Here is a 20,240-nt window from a genome sequence, read left to right on the forward strand (position 1 = left end):
TTTTTAAAGAGTATCACTCTTTAGACAGTTATCTTCTAATACTGGAACCCAAAATAATGTTCATTATGTATATTGCCTTCCGGATTAGTAAACACAAATTATATACTGTCAGACATACACCCTGTCCGCCACCGTGTTGTAATCATAAGTTGTATGGCCATGTATTTACCGTTTTTGTAAGACGTATTATATGACGAAATTAAATGAAATGAAAATTATTTATTTATACAGGCAAAGCTAGGGCCACATGGCCCTCTCTTACGCTTAACCTGTGGACGAACTCCTAAGATTGGTAAATTAATAAATTACTTCCAGCTTGACAATGACACCATTGACGACAAACCGGTTGACATATAGATGACTTTCGGATTACAGTAATTGGTTATAAAAAAGGTAACTTAACCTCTTGTATACAAAATAATGTTTGGAAACATAGTGTTAAAAACGAGTTATAGCGAATTTCCCATATAAAGAATAAGGGACATGGAAACGGGGGTTTATGGGGGTAAAAATGGGTAAAAATGGGGGTTTTCCAATGTTTGACCCTAAAAACAAAAAATTTGCAATTTATTTCCAAACCATTTTTTAGAGATTAAAAAAGACATACTTTTATATATTGAAGCACTATTAGTATGTCTAACACGGTCATAGAAAAATTTAAAAAAGTGTAATTTATAATTCCCATGTTATTTTTATGGATAAAATGAAAACTGATGTAGTTTACTTGTTTATTGATAAACTATCCATAATCAACATATACTTGTTTATATGTTGATAAAATCTTGCAAAATTATCTATGTCATCCTATGTATTATTGACGTATGTGCAAAAAGACGGGTTTACCTTCCCCGTAGCAGAAAACCTAGGGTTATTTAAATTGGGAATCAATATAATATGTCTTATTTATAGAAATATTTTAGTAAAAATGTAATCAGACAAGTTGAAATTCGCTTAATCTGCAGGTTTGCTGTGGCGGGGGCATTTAATTTTATTATAGCTATAAATCCATGTTCTACTTATTTTTTCGAATTCCAACTTTTTGAACCACCTATGAAGTTCCAACATAAATGTATGTAAATACAACATTTCGAGACATATTCGACGATTTTTAGAGCAATAACACACATTTTGTGAATTAATTGAAAGAAATATTGGGCGAAGAGAAATAAACAAACCTATGAATTGTATGGTAAAAAATTATGGTTTCTATGCAGAGATATTCCTTTGAAATATCTGTTACACTCCCATAAAACACCAGAAAAATAGAAACTTGATAGAATAGCGTTGTGTGCTTTAGATTATATAACACAAAGGATCCAACCGATCAAACGCTGGTTTCTGATTGGTTGCTTGTTTAATGACGTCACACAACAATGACTTTGCTGCTTCACTAATGCACTCATTATTACAACACTGGTTTGTTACATTTGTCCCTTTCATGAGTAAAACTCGATTATGTACCTGAAAGCGAGCGAGCGCGAATCAAAGAGAGTTTAGCAGTGTTTAACCGAAGAGCAATTGAAGTAATTGCCTCGATGTTAGTTATATGTATTCTGACTCGTGAGGGATGGATACATAGTAATTATTTTCGAAATCTGATTTGAATTGTACATATACAGGTTAATTATTTTTGACATAATACAGTTTTCAATTGGATTAATTAAGAACAAAACATGGGCAAGATCGATGATTAGATATAATGCATTATCGTGTTTGAACGATGTAATTTGTATACTTCTTATTTTCATGAGATGGTAAATTATAATTTGATGGAAGAAACTATATAATTAAGTATTAAAATGTAGCACACGATGAGTTACTATTTGCTAGTCCACCTAGAAATGTATAAAACGTTTTGGGAGGCCGGAGATCTAATAAGTTATCTTAGTAAATTTCATTTAGTTGAAAAACATGTTGCCAGAAAAGTATTTTACGAATGTAATGCACATCGTACAAATTATTTACACTGCATGCCTATTAAAAGAAAAATAAATTATTTCGACATCCCATGTTGTTACGCACACAGTGTAACATTTTACATAGTGTAACATAGCACATAGTGTAATATTTTATTCATACAAGTCGTAGTCGATTGTAGGATAAAATACCAACACCGCAGCAAACCTGCAGACTAAGCGAATTTCAATTTGCCTAATTGTATATTTAATTAAATGCATTTAAAAAGCATTATGTTTAAAAAAGTACCTAGGCTTGCTGCTAGAGGGAGTGTAATAAAGTGTGTGTTTGGTAAAATATTAATAGCTTAGTATAAAATTAATACGTTTTCCAAGTTTGATCAAAATATATCCATAAACAATCAAACTACAACAGTTTTCTTATTCTGCATGGCAATTTTAAATTAATTTTTTTTTCTCCGTAACCAATAACTACACGAGGACACTTCAATAGACTAAATTATTTATTTTTTTCCTTAAGCGCTTTAAAACCCTACTTCCATGATCCGATCACGCTGGTTCGCAATCTCGTTTAAATAAACGTAGGCACGATTACTATAAAAATCGTGAACGTAGGTTTGCACGTTCCAAATTTCATCAAATCGGATCATTTTTGTTCGAGTTGTCTCGGTAACGGACACATATACTGTTAATTAAAATATGCCGTTTGTTAAATCTTTTACTGGAATTGCGTAATTGTATTACATATGATATGCATTTGAACGGATGGTGTTTTTGGCCTCTGTGGGCATCAAACAAAAATAATATCTGTCCCAAGTCCAGGTCTTTTTGAGACATATGGTAATAGCTTGTTCCCGATATGGGAAACTAGCAGAGCACCCGTCCTTCGTATGGTGTTGGCATAAAAGTATATAATGCTTTTTGCAGTTATACTCAAGCCTTGCGTTTGCAATGGGGTGGACACATTTTGATAACATTTGCTTCTTTAAATTTACGGTATACTATAGTATTACACATCTACCACAGCCATAATGTTCTACCACTTCACCTAAACAACAGGGAAAATTTTATTTTTAAAATTTGCAAGATATCACCCATTATTCGTGGAATTAAAAACATAAACATAACTGTAAACAGTCCAACTTTGACAGTTCTCATTGCATATCACGGTTTTTTGTTGCTGCTTTGTTCAAATAGTCAATGGCTTAAATTAGCTGTTTTCACAAATGCAAAAAAATTTAGTACTGCACCCTGTTGGTAAATCTTATAACTTTTAATGCTTTTGCATATCATAGAACATTTTTTTAGTTGAAACAACTGACTAAATTATTTAATTCCCTTTTAATATGAATACTCCTTTGGTTAACATTGAGAACTACAGAGCCACTGGGGCGGTGCCTGAAAGGATTTTTGAGATAAGAATATGCCTAAATGTTAATCGGGAATGTGAGCTATCATCATGCCAAATTTCAGCCCAATCCGTCCAGTAGTTTATGCGTGATTGAGTAACACACACACACACAAACAAACAAACTCACAAACTTTCAGATTTATAATATTATAGTAAGATAAGATTCACTAAAATACGTTTTTAGTATACAAATATAGCAAATTTAGTTTTATCACAGAAACCAATTCTTTAAATATTTGTAGAGTTGTGAATCTTCCTACATTACAAACATTCACCATCACATTTTTACACAACACACATTTTTACACATTTTTACCTGCAATGAAATTTAAGTGATTTTCAAATTACTCTGTATGATATTTTTTGGGTCGAAGAAAGGAGCATACATAATAGACAGATTGAAGTTACAAAATACCTGGGTACCAAACATCGACAAGACAGATTTTTAAATTGTCTGGACCACATTCTCTACACGAATTTAACAAATAAGATTATACTCGATTTCTAGTGAAAAACAATTATCGAGATAGTGTCTTATAGACCGCCACTGCACCGTGTTGCGGTACCACGTTGTCATGGCAACCAAACTGTTTATTGATTCTGTCCAGTTATACTTCATCCCTTTAACCATTTTACACCAGTACAACCCCCTCCCCCTCTCCCACACTACCAACCCCTCCAGACTTATCCTTGACTTGTTTAGATCCTAACATCAACGGCGGTAAACTGGCAAATGGACAATTTGATTTTTTGTGTAATAAAGCATTGTTTTTTTTTAATATGAAATACAAACGGAGAAAACCTTTCATAGTGGATTCACACAGTTATATTTGAAGTGTTTTACTAGTATCACAACCACACTTTTTAGGTGATATGCAGTTGAACAAAATAACTCCAAGAAAGATATTGATAAAATATTATTGAAAGAACATTACATAGTCAGTGGTGTCACCAGAATAATTTGACTTACTTAATAATAAAAAATAAAACAACAACATATGTTATGTATTGTCCTTTTGGATCGTCGGTGAAAAAAGTATCATGTGTCTTATGCTGACATTATAAGTTTTTTTTCTATGCAGCTGCGAAGCTTAAAATGGTCACTTTTTTGTCCTAAAATCCTCTAGGGTGATGTTAAACCAGGAATGAGCCTAAAGTAAGCCTGGGTCTGTGGATTATCATTGCGCAAGATTTCATAAAATTTAGTCCAGTGTTTTGCTTGATCGAAAGATAGGCTGATCTCCTCTTTTATAGAAGTGTAGATTATATCGCATTTCATTCTTAGATTGAAGGTGATTAAATTTGTTACTCCATTCCGTACTCTGAAATATTCTAAGGCATTTATATTGAAAAAGTAAAAGACAAATAGAGTGTATTTAATTTATTTTCAAATTATTTGTCATAACTGACACACTATAGTAGGCTAATCGTATAGCAAATCACATATATAATCATTGAACCAATGTTAGAAAGATAGACAAATTTATGACAATGTACGAGACAAATTAATTGTCAAATTCACTATTCTCTGGAAAACACAAAATAAAAGAGACAGTCTATGGCCAGCGTTTAAACAGGTTTTACATACATTTATTATCATATAACACACGAACACAACCTAGTGGCGAATGCCACAAACATATCAAGTAGGCAGGCGCAAGTCTCGATTATTGATCAGCTGATTGTCAAGATGGAGTCTTACCACGGCCTGCACTGACAGTTCTGCTGGAATTGCGTTTATAAACAGGTAAACAACAACAAATAAATTATGTTTCTCATCATTGACAGCGTCTGTTCATACCAAGTTGTTCTTCAACCATGAACAGTATTTAACTGAAGAAAATATTTGTCTCAAGATTAATTTGAGACATAGATTTATTGTTTTTAAACATTGTTTACTCTATAGAAAGACTATTGATAATAAACGTATGCGACAAAGGGTTAACTTATACTTGGTAACTTTCGGAATAACTGTGTATAATGTAAATATTATTGACTCAAAAATGGTTCTCAGTATATTATTGAGTAAGTTAGTTGTAGTACATATTGTACACGTTATTGATTAGGCCTATCAATAATTGTAAAACAATTAATTCGTTCTTAACTGTTAAATTAAAATATGCAAAGGATATATTTTACTAATAACATTTTATTCTTAGAAAAATAATTATGTAGTTTTTTTTAAGCGGCAAATATATTATTCAAAAATTTGTTGTACTGTCAGTAATCCTAATTAGCTAAACGTAAAAAAACTAAATATTAATTCAATTACAGAATTTGTTTTAAATTAGTTAATGCATATTTTAAAATTATTTTTACTACGGGTACTATTTCCTTTTCGTATTAAATCAAATACTTGTTTTGTTCGTCGCATTGAAATTAAGGGATAATTTTTCAAACAATATAAATAATTGACTTATGGTTTTTCATTACATATTTAACTTGAACTAAGTATTTGTACGCTACTTATTATATTTTGTATCTAACAACGTCTTATTTGCATGGGATTTTTTGCAATTTGTCTCGTAAAATCTCGTCAAAGCAATACGTTCAATGGAATTGATGGAAATATCAAACAGTTTTTTTTTTTTTTTTTTTTTTTGTATCTACGCCAGTGGCATTTTTCTAATGAAGTCAAACACTTTTAAGGGAAAGCGGTCCAAACCCATCAAAGTTTAGTGGATGTGCCGGGGATTGAACCCGTCCCTCCCGCACCGAAGTCCGAGACGCTAACCACTAGGCTAGCAACACAACCAACCAAGTTTATGGCAAGTTTATGCCTACTGACAACCTTGTTGACCCTGACGACTCTGTAAATAGTTTGTACATTGCTGGGTTTGATACCTTACTCTTAAATATTGTTTAGTGACATTTCAAACTGGAATTAAATATAAAATATGAAAACCTAACGTTAAGAAACATGTTTATTCAATTCACAAAAGTACTTATGAACCCCTGCCCCTACTAATCCTGCGTAAGTCTCATTTCGGTCTCAACTTCTCTAGCAAAAAACTCGTATTTTCGCACTCGAATATCACGGGGGTAGAACATGTGTTATCTTTGTGATGTAGATGTGACATTAGGACCCAGCCCACTATGTGAGGGGTGAGGTCTACCATTATGTCACATGACGGTCTGTGGGGGGAGGTCTATCATTACGTCATATGATGGTCTCTGGAAGGGGGGGGGGGGGTAACCAAATCGTAATTACAAGCGAGGTTGTCAACAGGTGTCCGAAGGGCCATATGCCGCTACAAGCCCTACAGCTCCACTTGTGCCCCACGCCTAGCCACCCCTGGGTGCTATTGTCAAGTGGGCTTTAAATAATTGTCTTACTGAGTGGATTTGCGCTAGTGTAGTGCGATTTGGATGGAAATTTGTAGACCAGAAGGCAATCTTTCACTTTTGGTGTTATGGTATGGTATTGAGTTTATGTTTGGACATATATCTTCTATCTATATAAATAAAATTACAGTTTTGTCTGTACATTGATTAGAATCATGCAGTTTTTGGTTATTTTTACGTTTCATAGCCTAAGAAAGCCGAAACGAGTCTTATCTCAATTTCTGTCTGTCTGTCTGTTTGTCTGTTTGTCCATTCTGTGGTTCCGTCTGTAATGCCAAAATGTCATTTTACGCGGCCTACTCCTAGAAAACTAGAGTACAGATCAAGGTTCTAATCATTTTTCTGTATTTACTGGATGAATGAGAGTGTCTTTGGCTATAAAAACATGGCCTCGCTTCTTGGATAACAAAATAACGAACCATCAAAAACCCAATTTTGTTCGGTTTTTGTCAAATTTTGTCAAATTCACAAATGACAGTTTGTAAAGTACAAAGTAAAAAATCACAACTGCAGTGGGTGATCGTGGATGTTGCTGTCATCTTGGAAGATCTTTCTGATTTCGCTGTGATCGTAACAGAGGTTTAACTTACAGATGTAGCTAAACTCGCTTTTCCAATGTGTCACTTTTGGTTTCTACTTACTAAAATTTCGACAACGATATCGGTACTTTTCCTACTTAGGAAGTATAACTATTTAACTACAATCGTCAAAACCCCCAGATTTCTACGTTTTTGTCACATTTCCTCCGAATGTTTGCTATATACATTATGTACCGATTATCGTTTAGAGATTACGTAATCTTTTAAATAAGAAACCTTTGTTTGGATAAGGGTGGTTTCTTCAAACTGTTAACATTAAAAGTTGCTTACAAATAATGCTATTTATGGGAAATAACTTTAATTTTCGAAAACTTAAAACAAATTAAAACCAAGGGAGATTAATAACTTCGGTACTGCACCACATCAAGTGAAAGTTTTTTTGAGCAAACCATAGTCAGTTTTTAAAGCTTTACGTTGTTAACTTTATATGTTTCATGTTTTGTGGCCTGTGTATTTATTTATTTATATATTTGCCAACGGATTAACACTGTTATATATACTGAGGTGGTTACTTCTTGTAATCGATGGTTTAATTTATACTGGTTTCAAAGTGCCAGCTGTTAGCAAATGTTAATATTAATGTATATTAGAATGCTTGATAATAATTAAACACATGTTAATTAATTTAAATGAAAAAATTTAAACAAGAGTAGAGTGTGTGTTGCCTTATAAAGAAGACTAGAGATCGTCCAGCGGTCGAAAACTCGACCAAAAATATGTAAATGAAATTAAATGAAAAAATTAAAATTATATGAAATGAAAAATTAAATATTTATTCAGACAAAGTTAGGGCCACATGGCCGTTTCTTACACTATGTAATGTACAGTGTAAACCCCACACTGTAAATAAAACATGTGATAGGAATTTGTTTTGATTTTCTGTTTATATTTTGTTGTTATTTCGTCACCAACATGGCAACCCATAACTCCCATGTTATTTTTTTTAAGTTTTCAAATTCATTTTTTGTGCTTATTTTTGAGCCTATTTTAATTTATAAAGGGATTCTGCACATCTACAGGAAAATATCTTTCCAACAGTATGCGTAGATTTTCCCTGCGATGCACACGAGCTGAGAAAAAAGGTTTTAAAGAAACATGCTTGCCTATTAATATACAGGGTGTTCATTTGAAAACTTTCCATATCTGTTGTGTGCAAAGGTAAGGCTTTTAACACTTGTTTGTTCTAATTTTCCCCTAATTTGGACATGCCAAATCCAATAAAATTATTTTCAATTTCGAAAAATGCCCCAAAAGGGCCCAATTTGGGGGGTAGGGGTGCTTTTTGAGAAATTTTCAAATGTTAACATGGGTTGTGTGATACATCAATTTAAAGGTCTAATCACCCCGACTATTTTGGTGCAATAAAAATGTAATTATCTTTAACCGTATTTACAGGGTGGGTCAAAACGTTTTAAAAAAGGACTTTGAAGTTAAGTACCGTATTACCCGAACTACTGAACGGAACAGCGCCAAATTTCTTTCCAAGCTTATTCTTGATCTACTCTTTAAGATAACTTGTAATAAGGGCATTTTCCATGTTATTTTCTAATTTTTAAAAAATCTCAAATTTTAAGAATAAAAGAAAGCTGAAAACTCAAAATTCTTAAATAGCAAGGTATAACAAATTTCATACCACGTGAAAGGTCCTTTTTTAACAAACATTTTACGTATTTAAGTTTTCTTTCTATCTCTTACCGTTTAAAAATTGCAGTAGAAAAACTAAATTTTCTATGGTAAAATTATAACTAGTTTTCTAACAAAACACATTGCACTTTGCTCAACGATGTATTATGATTAATTACAAATTGATCAACTACTTTTACTTGTGTCAGTTCATCTTGGACCCTTCATCCTGTTCTTTTCTCATTGGTAACTGAGCCAGTTTCAGAAAGTTCTTAACTAAATCATTTACAGCTTTATGACTTAAGGTCTTACCTGGATATTTATTGTTAAACACTTTGCAGTTATCCTGAAACACTTTTGTTCTGCCCAATAAGTAAAAATAAAGTCTATTTTTTTAAGTGTACACCATATTTGATTAGATACTACAGAAAATAGTACTTTTTGAAATTAGTACTACCATTGACTAGTCAATGGTACTACAGAAAGCGGTCCACATGTAGGTTGTCCTCATCAGCTATAAGACTTGTTTTTCACAAAGTAAAACATGGTAAAACGTAATGACTTGTTTGTCAATCAGGGTATCAATAATCATGAATTGTTTCCTTCAGTTAATGCACCATTAAATGTGTCTAGAGACGAATTTTGTCTGTTTTATTAGAAAACTAGTTGCAATATTACTATGGAAAATTCAGTTTTTCTACTGCAATTTTTAAACGGTAAGAGATAGAAAGAAAACTTAAATACGTAAAATGTTTGTTAAAAAAGGACCTTTCACGTGGTATGAAATTTGTTATACCTTGCTATTTAAGAATTTTGAGTTTTCAGCTTTCTTTTATTCTTAAAATTTGAGATTTTTTAAAAATTAGAAAATAACATGGAAAATGCCCTTATTACAAGTTATCTTAAAGAGTAGATCAAGAATAAGCTTGGAAAGAAATTTGGCGCTGTTCCGTTCAGTAGTTCGGGTAATACGGTACTTAACTTCAAAGTCCTTTTTTAAAACGTTTTGACCCACCCTGTAAATACGGTTAAAGATAATTACATTTTTATTGCACCAAAATAGTCGGGGTGATTAGACCTTTAAATTGATGTATCACACAACCCATGTTAACATTTGAAAATTTCTCAAAAAGCACCCCTACCCCCCAAATTGGGCCCTTTTGGGGCATTTTTCGAAATTGAAAATAATTTTATTGGATTTGGCATGTCCAAATTAGGGGAAAATTAGAACAAACAAGTGTTAAAAGCCTTACCTTTGCACACAACAGATATGGAAAGTTTTCAAATGAACACCCTTATAGGTATTAAAAAATGGTTCAAATAAATTATTGTCTTTCACTGAGTACTCATCATTTTTGTCAGTTTTTATTCGTAACAAACACCAATAATACAGTTTGAATAGAAGGACAGTTTGAATTGGTCGTATGTACTATAGTTCTTTTCTTAAATTTAAACGTTGGTTTTTGGTACTGCTACTTTTCCTTAGAACCGGTGGTAGCAGTAAGAATCATTTTTACGTACAAACACATCACTATTTACAACTATAGTTATCGTTAGTGCTGCACCTTATTTCTTATTAAATTTAATTGATGTCTTACAGTATAATTTTAGCGTTTTCTGTCTGGACTCCAAAATGTTAGTTTATGCTATGAAATTAGTGCTATGAATTAGTGAACGATTTTGTTAGCAAACCATCATGAATTTTTAAAGCTTGGCGTTGTCAACGTATAAATGTTTTGTGGGCTATGTATTTATTGACTTATTTATATATTAGTAGTAAGGTTGAGGTGGTATTTTACTTTTAACCAGTGTGAAAAGTAACTTTCAATTACAGGCCTACCTTAGGGCTATGCCTCATAGCCCTAAAGCAATTTTAAAGCATGATAAAGCATGATAAAGCAATTTCTTTTATCATTAGATATAAAATATGGACTAACACGATCGGGTGACATTTAATTACGAAGCATTCGTTTTGGCTTTGAAACCCTCAGATATTGTATTTACGCAGGTTTATATGTATTCCTGTACAGTAATAGTTTTGCCAGCATATCTGGAAAAATGCACACTAAATATGCAAACCAACTCCTGTTCTAAATATTAGGTTTCAACTTACTACAAGATTCCCGTACGTAGAACGGGCAAACAGCTAGTTATGTTTATTTTAAGAGGTCGGTGGTATATTTTAAATTCCAGTTGGTCTTCCGCATAAGCCTCGAACCTGTGAGTTGATTGTATCCTGCAAAACAAGGGCTATCAGGTATAGGACATGAGTGAAATTTATTGATAACATGTATTATCGGACACCACGATGCAAACACAAGAAATCGTTTTGGTTGAAGACGACACAGTCCTAAAGCCTCAATCTAGTAGGAACAGAAGGGTTTCAGCTTTCTAGACTGAAATATCAAGAATAAGCAGACATCATCGTCATGTAAAGCGGTGTTTATTTATATATTTTTATTTGTAGTCTATCACACTACCGGACTGAGCCGATAACTACCCTAATTGAAAGCATTTCCATCACTGATCAGTCAGGCACAGGCTTCGCACAACGCTTCAGGATAGTAATCCAACCCGATCATCAAGTGGAAAGGTATTTAGAGCATCAAAGCTAATTTCTCTCAAATTAATTTGTATAGAATTTTAAACTGAAGGAAATCGAACCAAAAATCATTTGTATTATTGAAATAGACACAAACAACGACAGAAAACACAGTTGCTAATAAAATAACAAAACAATAAATAAAATAATAAAATAATAAAAATAACAAATGCTAATACTGTCAAAATTAACCGTATAGGAACATTTGTTCAATCATTAACGTTTTTATTCTATAGGGCCTACGTGGTTGTGGATGGTTGGAGGTGGCCATGGGTATATACTGTAATCACGGTTTTAAACTTCATTGACAATATAGGCTTTCCCAATGAATCAAGAATCAAGAATATTTATTTACCATTAAATAACAGAACGTTACAATAGGCATCGTCAGTGCAAAAATACATCACAGTCAGTCTATAATACAATCAGTCTTAGCTTCAAATCCATCTACAAAATTCTAAAAATCCAAAAAATTCAAAAAATTAAAAGTCTAAAAATTCATCTACAGTGTAGAAAGCCTTACTTTTTAACCATTTTGTAATTACAGTATTAAATTTCTTAATAGGCAACAGCCTCACAATCTCTGGCAGTTTATTGAAGAACAACAGTTGTTGGTATTTATGGCTCTTTAAGTACTTGTGCAGTCTAATATTAGGTTTAACAAGATTACCTCTATTTCTTGTGTCATGATCATGAACTGATAACTGTTGATTAAAAGTTTCTAAATTAGATTTTACAAAAATAAGATTGCTGTGGATGTAAATACAAGCAAGGGTCATAATATTAAATAGTGGAAAAATTGTTCTACAAGAGTCTGAAGAATCTAGCCCAGCCATAACTCTGAGAGCCTTTTTCTGCCATATGAAAGCATCTATGGCAGAGGGTGAGTTGCCCCAGAGCTTTATTCCATACAATAGATGCGTGTGGAATAGACCAAAGTAGGTCATAAGCAACACATCTTCACTGACACATGTTTTCAGTTTTCACAGTAGACACACTACTCTTGACAGCCTTTTACATAGACTATTTACATGTACATCCCATGAGAGTTTACTATCTAAATAGATACCTAGTAAATTAACAGGTTTAAATAAATCTTCATCACAATTAATATCTATCACATTTTTCAAAGAAAATAAAATATGTACGGTTTTGTCATTGTTTAAAACTAGGTTATTTGCTGAGAACAACTCTTGGGCCTGTGCCAAAGCTCTATTCCGTTTTGTCAAAACATTTTCCAGATTAAGATCAGAATGAACAAGGGTTGTATCATCAGCATACAATATTGACATGGCAGTGTTATTACAGCTGAAGTCATTCACAAAAACTAAAAACAAAAAAGGTCCAAGTACGGATCCTTGTGGCACTCCGGCATGTATATTTGCAAAGTTTGAAACCCTATTATCTAAACTAACAAATTGTTTTCTATTACTAAGGTAACTTTCAATAAGCTTCAACTCCATATTTCCAACCCCATAAAAGTCTAACTTCTTACAAAGAATAACATGTGATACAGTGTCGAAGGCTTTACTTAAATCTAAAAGGCTAGAACTCACAAAACACTTGCTCTCAAAACTATTCAAAATGTGATTTACGACAGATTCTACAGCATCCACTGTAGAGTGCTTAGGCCTGAAACCAAATTGGTAACTGTACAACAAATTACTATCCACAAAGTATTTATAAAGTTGAGTAACTAAACAAGATTCTACAATTTTACTTAAAATAGGAACGATGGTAATAGGTCTATAATTTTCAGGGTTTTCTTTATCACCTTTCTTATAAATAGGGGTAACTTTAGATGTCTTCAGGCAATCTGGAAACCAACCTTGGCCAAGAATTAAATTAAAGAGATAGGTCAGAGGTTCTAAAATTAAACATATTATATTTTTAATTACACAGTTTGAAATACCATACACATCTTCGCTACGGGAATTACTAATTTTACCAACAACAGCCTGCACAGTTTTTTCTTCAACAAGTTCCCATTGAAATTTATTGTTATTGTCATCTACTGTTACAAAGTTACAATTATTTAGGTATTTAGAGTAGGCTACACTATTAACATTTGGGTCTTTGCCCTTCATGACATTTGCAGAGACGTTTACAAAATAAGTATTAAGTATATCTGGACAAATAGGTATTTGAGGTTTTGTTACTACTTCTAGCTTACATTCCTTCTTAGCAACTATCCAAGCAGCTTTGCATTGATTTTTTGCATTGGCAATATACTTATCATTGGCTGATTTCTTAGCCTTACTGATGGCTAAGTTATAAACTTTTTTTAAACACTTAAAATTCTCTTTGTCTTCTAACATTTTGGTATGCTTCCATTTATCTCTTAGGGCTAACAAGTGGCTTCTCATTTTATTCAGTTCTGGTGTAAACCATTTAAGACCTACAGCTAATTTCTGTTTATTATTTACAGCTACTTTAGGACAACAAATATTATAGTACATAGTCAAACTATTTATAAAATTCATTTATAAAATTATCAGCAGCGTCATTTGCATTTATACTACCATATGGATTACTCCAGTCGTTACCTGCTAAACATTCCTTAAAATTAAGCATCCTTTCCTCTGAACACAATCGTTTCAGACGCTTAACTGAAGGTTGGCTCTCACCTTTAACTGAATGTGATTCATTCATTAGTTTCCATTTTACCCACACCCCAGCATGGTCAGAGATAATATCTGGTTCCAAGAGGGAAACATCTAAGAAATCGGCAGCCACATTTGTAACTATATTATCCAGACATGCCTTTAGCCTAGTAGGAGCATGGTATGAGCAGTATATCAAAAGATCTTAGCAAGTTTAGATATTCTTGTGTTTCGGATTCATCAGTTTTTAATATTTCAACATTATGATCTCCTGTTAGAATGAAATACTTAGTACAATATGGCTTATTGGTTAAAACATTTAAAACATTCTCTAGATATGTTAACTAGACCGCAGAAATTAGTGCTTTGTTTGATTATGCATTTGAAACACTCCCTTAAACTCACAAATTTAAAAAAAAAAACACCTATTTAAGAAATTATAAATTCTATATCATGTGATATTTCATTCAGCATATCGATTTAATCGTCCCACTGCTTATTACGATTAGATAAACAGGAAATCCCAAATCATTTTGCATTTTATTCAGTTATTGGTAATATTAATACATAAATAGTTCGCCTATTCAATTTGGTTGCAGGGAATAGTATTACGAGAATGCGATATTTTTTTAATTTTATTATTTTATAAAGTTGTTGAGAATATTCCAAATAACATTCACATTTTACAGTTTAATACTGTTATAGAGAGTATTGAATCCTTTCATATATTACTATAAGATACTCGCAAATATCAAAACCAAAAACATTTTTTCATTACTCACTGATATCAGGAATATAAAATTTCACAGCTTTCATTGGTTATTAATTGGCTATTGGGAATGACCTATTAAACATTATTACCTAAACCTCGAAGCATCTGATTCAGATCCAAACGGTTATCTGTGCTCTAAAGCTCTTGTATCCCTTTACCGTAATTATAGGCCTAGCTTGAATAAGAAAATTTGTTTAACCTCAGACTTTTTGTTTTAAAATTTTCAACTCTTGCATCGTGTAGTTTACCAAAAATATGACAGAAACGTATAAAAACAAGAAAATCTATTCTCTACATGTGCTTTAATGTAAATTTATGTTTCTAAATCAACAAACACATCTGTTATCTCAGCTAACCACATAATGGCGTCCGAGTGCCGGGGGTATTGAGCTTTGATGATCAGCTGATAATGGAGACAGGTGACAACTAATGACTAATGGTCAGCTTTGAGCACCCTCCGGGAGAGAGGGGGGGAGTTAAGCTCTTAATAAGCTAATGTCGATCAGCCCCCCTCTATAAGTACTTCGCACCTACTTAGCTTCAGTGTGTACATCGTGCTTGCCTCGACTGAGTACATGTTAAACGTTGGTGTTAACTGTAAGATCGAATGATTTTTTAGTAGAGGTTATTCTCGGATAGAAAAATTAAACTCTTTAGCAACTTTTAACAACTAACTGGAAAATTAAGGCATATTACCTAACAAATGCTCAGTTTCCTAATGTTCCTAGCGTAAGAAATGTCCAATGTCTGTTTTTAAAAGTAAAATAATTATAGTCTTTGTAGTGTAGCGATAAGTAACGTTCAAAACACGAGTGAAAGTGTTCACATTCATATTCTCGACCATATTTAAAGTGCTCGATAAATCTCGCTCTTCAAACATAGGCATCAGATATGTAATGGCTCTCTTTCTACTCTTGTTATAAAATACATACTATCATGTCCATCAAGTTTTTTTTTTGTTTATTTGTTTTTTTTTATTTTACTTTTTTATTTGTTCAAAACGTTTTCTACAGATCCATTGATAGTACTGCTCATTATTTCAAATTTCCGCTTACTTAAAATCATCCTGTTAGTACAGAATTACGATAGAAACATAGATTTAGGTTTTAGAAATGTTAACCCTCTTCCTCCAACTCCCCCCTGGATGGAGTTGTGCATGTGTTGTATCTCCCGTTAGTGGAGTCGGGGAAGGAATGCTGACAGGGGAGTTTCTACCACCCGACGAGACACTTCAAAAGAGACCAGTTCCGGTTGATTTTTTATTCATGAGGGCAGTTCCGCTAGGGGACGCTTCGGTCCGATTGATATCTATCAATAAACCCCCAGTGGTCTGTGGCACATGGCAGTCAGGGATTATGGTGATAAGCCTGATAAGACTTTCACAATGGAACCACTCTTATCTTCGTGTAATGGAGATGTTTCAATAGTAGCACCCTTTGCTGTTTGTTTAGTGGTTAGTGTATATTTAGGGTTGTACTGTAAGTTATTTCTACGGGTAGAAATTAATTTTAATTTTTATACATTTATTGTCAACAATTTTACTATAAAAGCTAGAAAAATTAAATTTATACTTTTTTTAGAGGAATTAACATTTATTAGCATGACTTAAGGGGATGCTATCTTCAGTATGACCAAGGAGAGAGGTTTTGTAACTCAAAAGTTTGTTAAGAGAAGTTTCTTTCCAAAATTTTCAAACAGTTTTAATTAAAAAATGTGTGACTTTAAATAAAGCTTTAACAGAAAAACAATTCAGTGTTTTCGTGTGTCACATTGTTTATAAACATAGTAGACATGTTTTAGTAACTCTTTTCCAAGTAGTGACTGTATTCTGTACAGAATGTTGGTAGTCCTGGCACTGTTGGTGTGTTGGGGAGCTCCTGGAGGAGGTATGAGAGGGCCTCACCATCCTAGAGGGCACCATCATCACCATCATCATCAACCCCAGGCTCAAACAAAGCTGACTCAAGACTCTGAACTCATCAGGGATATTGAGTAAGTTCTTATGATGCATTAGACTGAGCTGAACTCATCAGGGGTGTTGAGTAAGTTCTTTTGATACAGTAGACTGAGCAAAGCTCTGAGACGAGAGAGGTGAAGAGTAATAAGAACCCCCAACCAACTCCAAGCAAACGTTTTGTATGAGACAATGAACTCCCCATTTTCATTGTTTTCTAAATTCAAAACTGAACTATAAGTCGTTTTCTAAGCGGCCGACCTATAGAATGTGGGTACCAGTAATGCAGTTAGTAATAAATTTAGATGGCTAGAATACTACTCTTGTCTGATGTTTGTATACCACGTCCACAATAATTCATGTCCACGCACAGGCCCCTGCCTATGTAGAGATTTTTTTTTCTTTGTGCTATTAAAACTAGCTGTAATATAATGTTTGTGATTTATTTTTGAAGTGTAAGGATTGTATAATTTATTACGTAAAATACAACAAATTGTATATATTTTTCAGTTGGAAAAAAAATATTATTTTATTTCATTTTTTTACTTGCTAAAAATAAAATGATTTGTAACAGGCACATCAAGGAAGACTTAGGTGACTGGGGCATGTCAAAAGAAGCACTGCACAAACTAACTCCTGAAGAATTGGACTTTCACTATTTCAAGTAAGCTGTTACATGTGAAGTAGATATTACTCGTAAACCTATTGTTAGCATAGGTCAATCTATTCAACGTGAAAATTACTTCTATCAATAGTTACCATAAAATTGTAATTCAGAATGTTCTTTCTCAGACACTTGGTAATTAAAAAATGTGAAACTCTGTATAGGTAGTTTAAAATCAAAGTATCAAGTGAATCCAACATAACTACTTTTTCAGACTCCATGACTTTGACAACAACACTAAACTTGATGGACTGGAGATTCTCCAAGCTATCCACCACACAATACACAAGGAGGTAGAGGAAGAGGAAGGGAAGGAAGGAGAGGAGGGGAGTGGAGGACATGCCTCAGAAGGCAAACCTCCCACTGAAGATGAGCTTCCATACTTTATTGGTAATTATCATAGACTCAAGTTAAAATTAATTATAGAAAAACTTACTGGGGCCTACTGAGTGGATTATAAATACTGTCAATATTTTCCCTTTTTCACTGGTTTGTAATACATTTTTAGAACTATAATAATACACTAGGGCTAGGGCGTAAAGTGACTCTTTTCAATTCAAGCTCAAGTTTTACAATTGAGGCGAAGCCAAGATCAGAAAATAAGGTAGAAGGTTGAAAAGACACTTTTTGCCCGTTTGATAACTATATTTTTGTCATATTGCATAATTAATTAAATAACAAATTCAGCTAGAAAACAAAAATACTAATAATATGTAAAAATAACCTCTAAAAAGGACTTCAGCTTGTGTTAAATTTTTCCAATGTAAATAAACAGATGTTTAGTGAGTGATTCAATCATTTTGTCTATTACGATTGTGTACATTATACCATCGATATTTCAAACTATTGACAAGAAAGCAGCCATAAACCTTACCTAATAAATTCATTGGTAAATCATTTTGATCCAAGCGATTGCCACAATCGAAATTTACAACTGTTTACCAAGCCGATTTGTTCTCCCTAGGGGCTAAAAGGCTTTAGGCTTTCTAATTCCTAGGAAGTAAAAATGCTACTTTAGACCCGCAATGCATGTATAAAAAACTACTGTTTTTGCTGCAGTATGACGAAAAAAACATTTCAAAACTCTTTAACCCAGCTAAGAAAGTTATACAATTTATACAGGTACTTATTTAATCAATCAATACAGTAGTGAAGTGCATGACTGTACTTATTAGTCAACTTAGTGAAAATAAACTAAATACATAACAGCTTTACGATCCATAAATGGCACAAACTCACAATATTAGAGTTTAGTCCATTCAGAAACTGTATGTATATTGATTGAATATAATATGGCAAGAATATTTTTACAAATGGGTTTGTATATTTTTGTCTCCATTCTGGCAAGACTTGATAAAATTTAAAATCTGACAAATATTCTGCTTGGTACTTATTTTAACATATTAACTACTGTAAAATAATTTTTGGCTTAAAAAAACCTACATTCATATGGTCACCATTTCATTAGAAAGTATAACAGAATTTCTCTATGTTTCAGAACTGATAGACCAAGTATTAGCAGAAGATGACCAAGATAAAGACGGCTATTTGAGTTACATGGAGTATGTGATAGGCAGACAACGGGAGCAAACCAAGCAAGACTCTGTGAAACGAAGCCTGCATTCACATGGGTAGTGTTTGGCTACGTCCACATTGGATATCATTTGAGGAAACTGAAGTCAATCGTTGACTTCAAATATATTTGGGATAAATCTCAAGGGATGAAAAATTCTTGTTTCAGCTTGTTGCTAATAAAATTGACAAACAGCAGTATTAACATCATAGAATTTATGTTTTGCAACTGATTACTAACAAGTAAAAATTAACGTTGATACTTATAGAGTTTAATATTATTATACCTGAATTTTCTTTACTGAAATATTTAAAAAAACCATGTGAAACCTGTTTTAATTTATGGTTACCTCAATGGTTTTCACAGAAATTTAGCTAGCTATAGAGTGAAATTATTAAAATGTTGAAACAATAAAGACGCTTGAGTTTCGAGTCCTTTATGATCATAAGTTAGAAAAGGTCACGAATGGTGGATATTTATAGGCATGATCTGTGGATGTGAAACTCCCTGGTGTGGATTAACGTCAGTACTAATGAGTACTACGACTATCCTCAGTACTATTCTGATAATTAGACCAATTTGTAAATTACAATTTCAAAAATGTGGTTCAGATTCCACTATAAACTGTAGGTCCCTTGGTTGCCATTGGCTGTATGGGCTATTAATTAACAGTCATGTCTAAGGAACATGTCAACTTTAGTCAATAACAAGACTACAAGATCGTGCCACTAATCCTACACTCATCTCTATTCATAATTGGCTTAAAAGTTCAAATACCTACCTTCGTATGGTTGCCATTCCAATTAAAAGTATTAAAGTAGGCCTTTTAAAATAAATTAAGGAAAAGCCAATAGGCTGATTAGGTGTACAGGGATGGGAATCAACTAGCTTACCTGGTAGATAGAGTCCAGATTAGCTTTAGTAACACCTGATCATAAGTTTTAATACCCAGCAGTTCCCTCAATTTTGTGGCTATAGACTTCATACTTCCCAATTAATTATGCCAAAATATTTGTTGATTTATTTATGCATGAATATTTGCTGAACTGATAATGCCTACATATTTGTTGAGTTGATTATGCATAAATATTTGTTGAGCTAACTATGCCTAAATATTTGTTAAGTTATTTATGCCTACACAATATATTTAGGCCTACAGTGAGAATAGGTCAAAATTA

The 20,240-nt window shown here is 32.9% G+C and overlaps 1 protein-coding gene across 1 annotated transcript; it reads left to right on the forward strand.

Annotated features, from left to right (window-relative positions):
* Positions 1–5,014: 5,014 nt before the first annotated feature.
* On the forward strand, positions 5,015–19,311 carry LOC128987493 (multiple coagulation factor deficiency protein 2 homolog). The gene is made up of 5 exons (XM_054408367.1): positions 5,015–5,074; positions 16,708–16,863; positions 17,400–17,489; positions 17,704–17,879; positions 18,988–19,311. The coding sequence occupies exons 2-5, from the start codon at positions 16,709–16,711 to the stop codon at positions 19,122–19,124; spliced, it is 558 nt and encodes a 185-aa protein (XP_054264342.1). The 5' UTR covers positions 5,015–5,074; position 16,708; the 3' UTR covers positions 19,125–19,311.
* The last annotated feature ends 929 nt before the right edge of the window (positions 19,312–20,240 follow it).

The sequence above is a fragment of the Macrosteles quadrilineatus genome, unplaced genomic scaffold, assembly GCF_028750875.1.
Source record: "Macrosteles quadrilineatus isolate MER2022 unplaced genomic scaffold, UCM_ALF_1.0 Scaffold_2__2_contigs__length_208266976, whole genome shotgun sequence".
NCBI classification, from domain to species: Eukaryota; Metazoa; Arthropoda; class Insecta; order Hemiptera; family Cicadellidae; genus Macrosteles; species Macrosteles quadrilineatus.

Coding starts and splice junctions, on each gene's coding strand:
- LOC128987493 (XM_054408367.1), top strand. CDS start 16,709: ATGTTGGTAGTCCTGGCACTGTTGGTGTGTTGGGGAGCTCCTGGAGGA. Junction 16,864..17,399: donor GAACTCATCAGGGATATTGA/GTAAGTTCTTAT, acceptor GATTTGTAACAG/GCACATCAAGGAAGACTTAG. Junction 17,880..18,987: donor TGAGCTTCCATACTTTATTG/GTAATTATCATA, acceptor TCTATGTTTCAG/AACTGATAGACCAAGTATTA.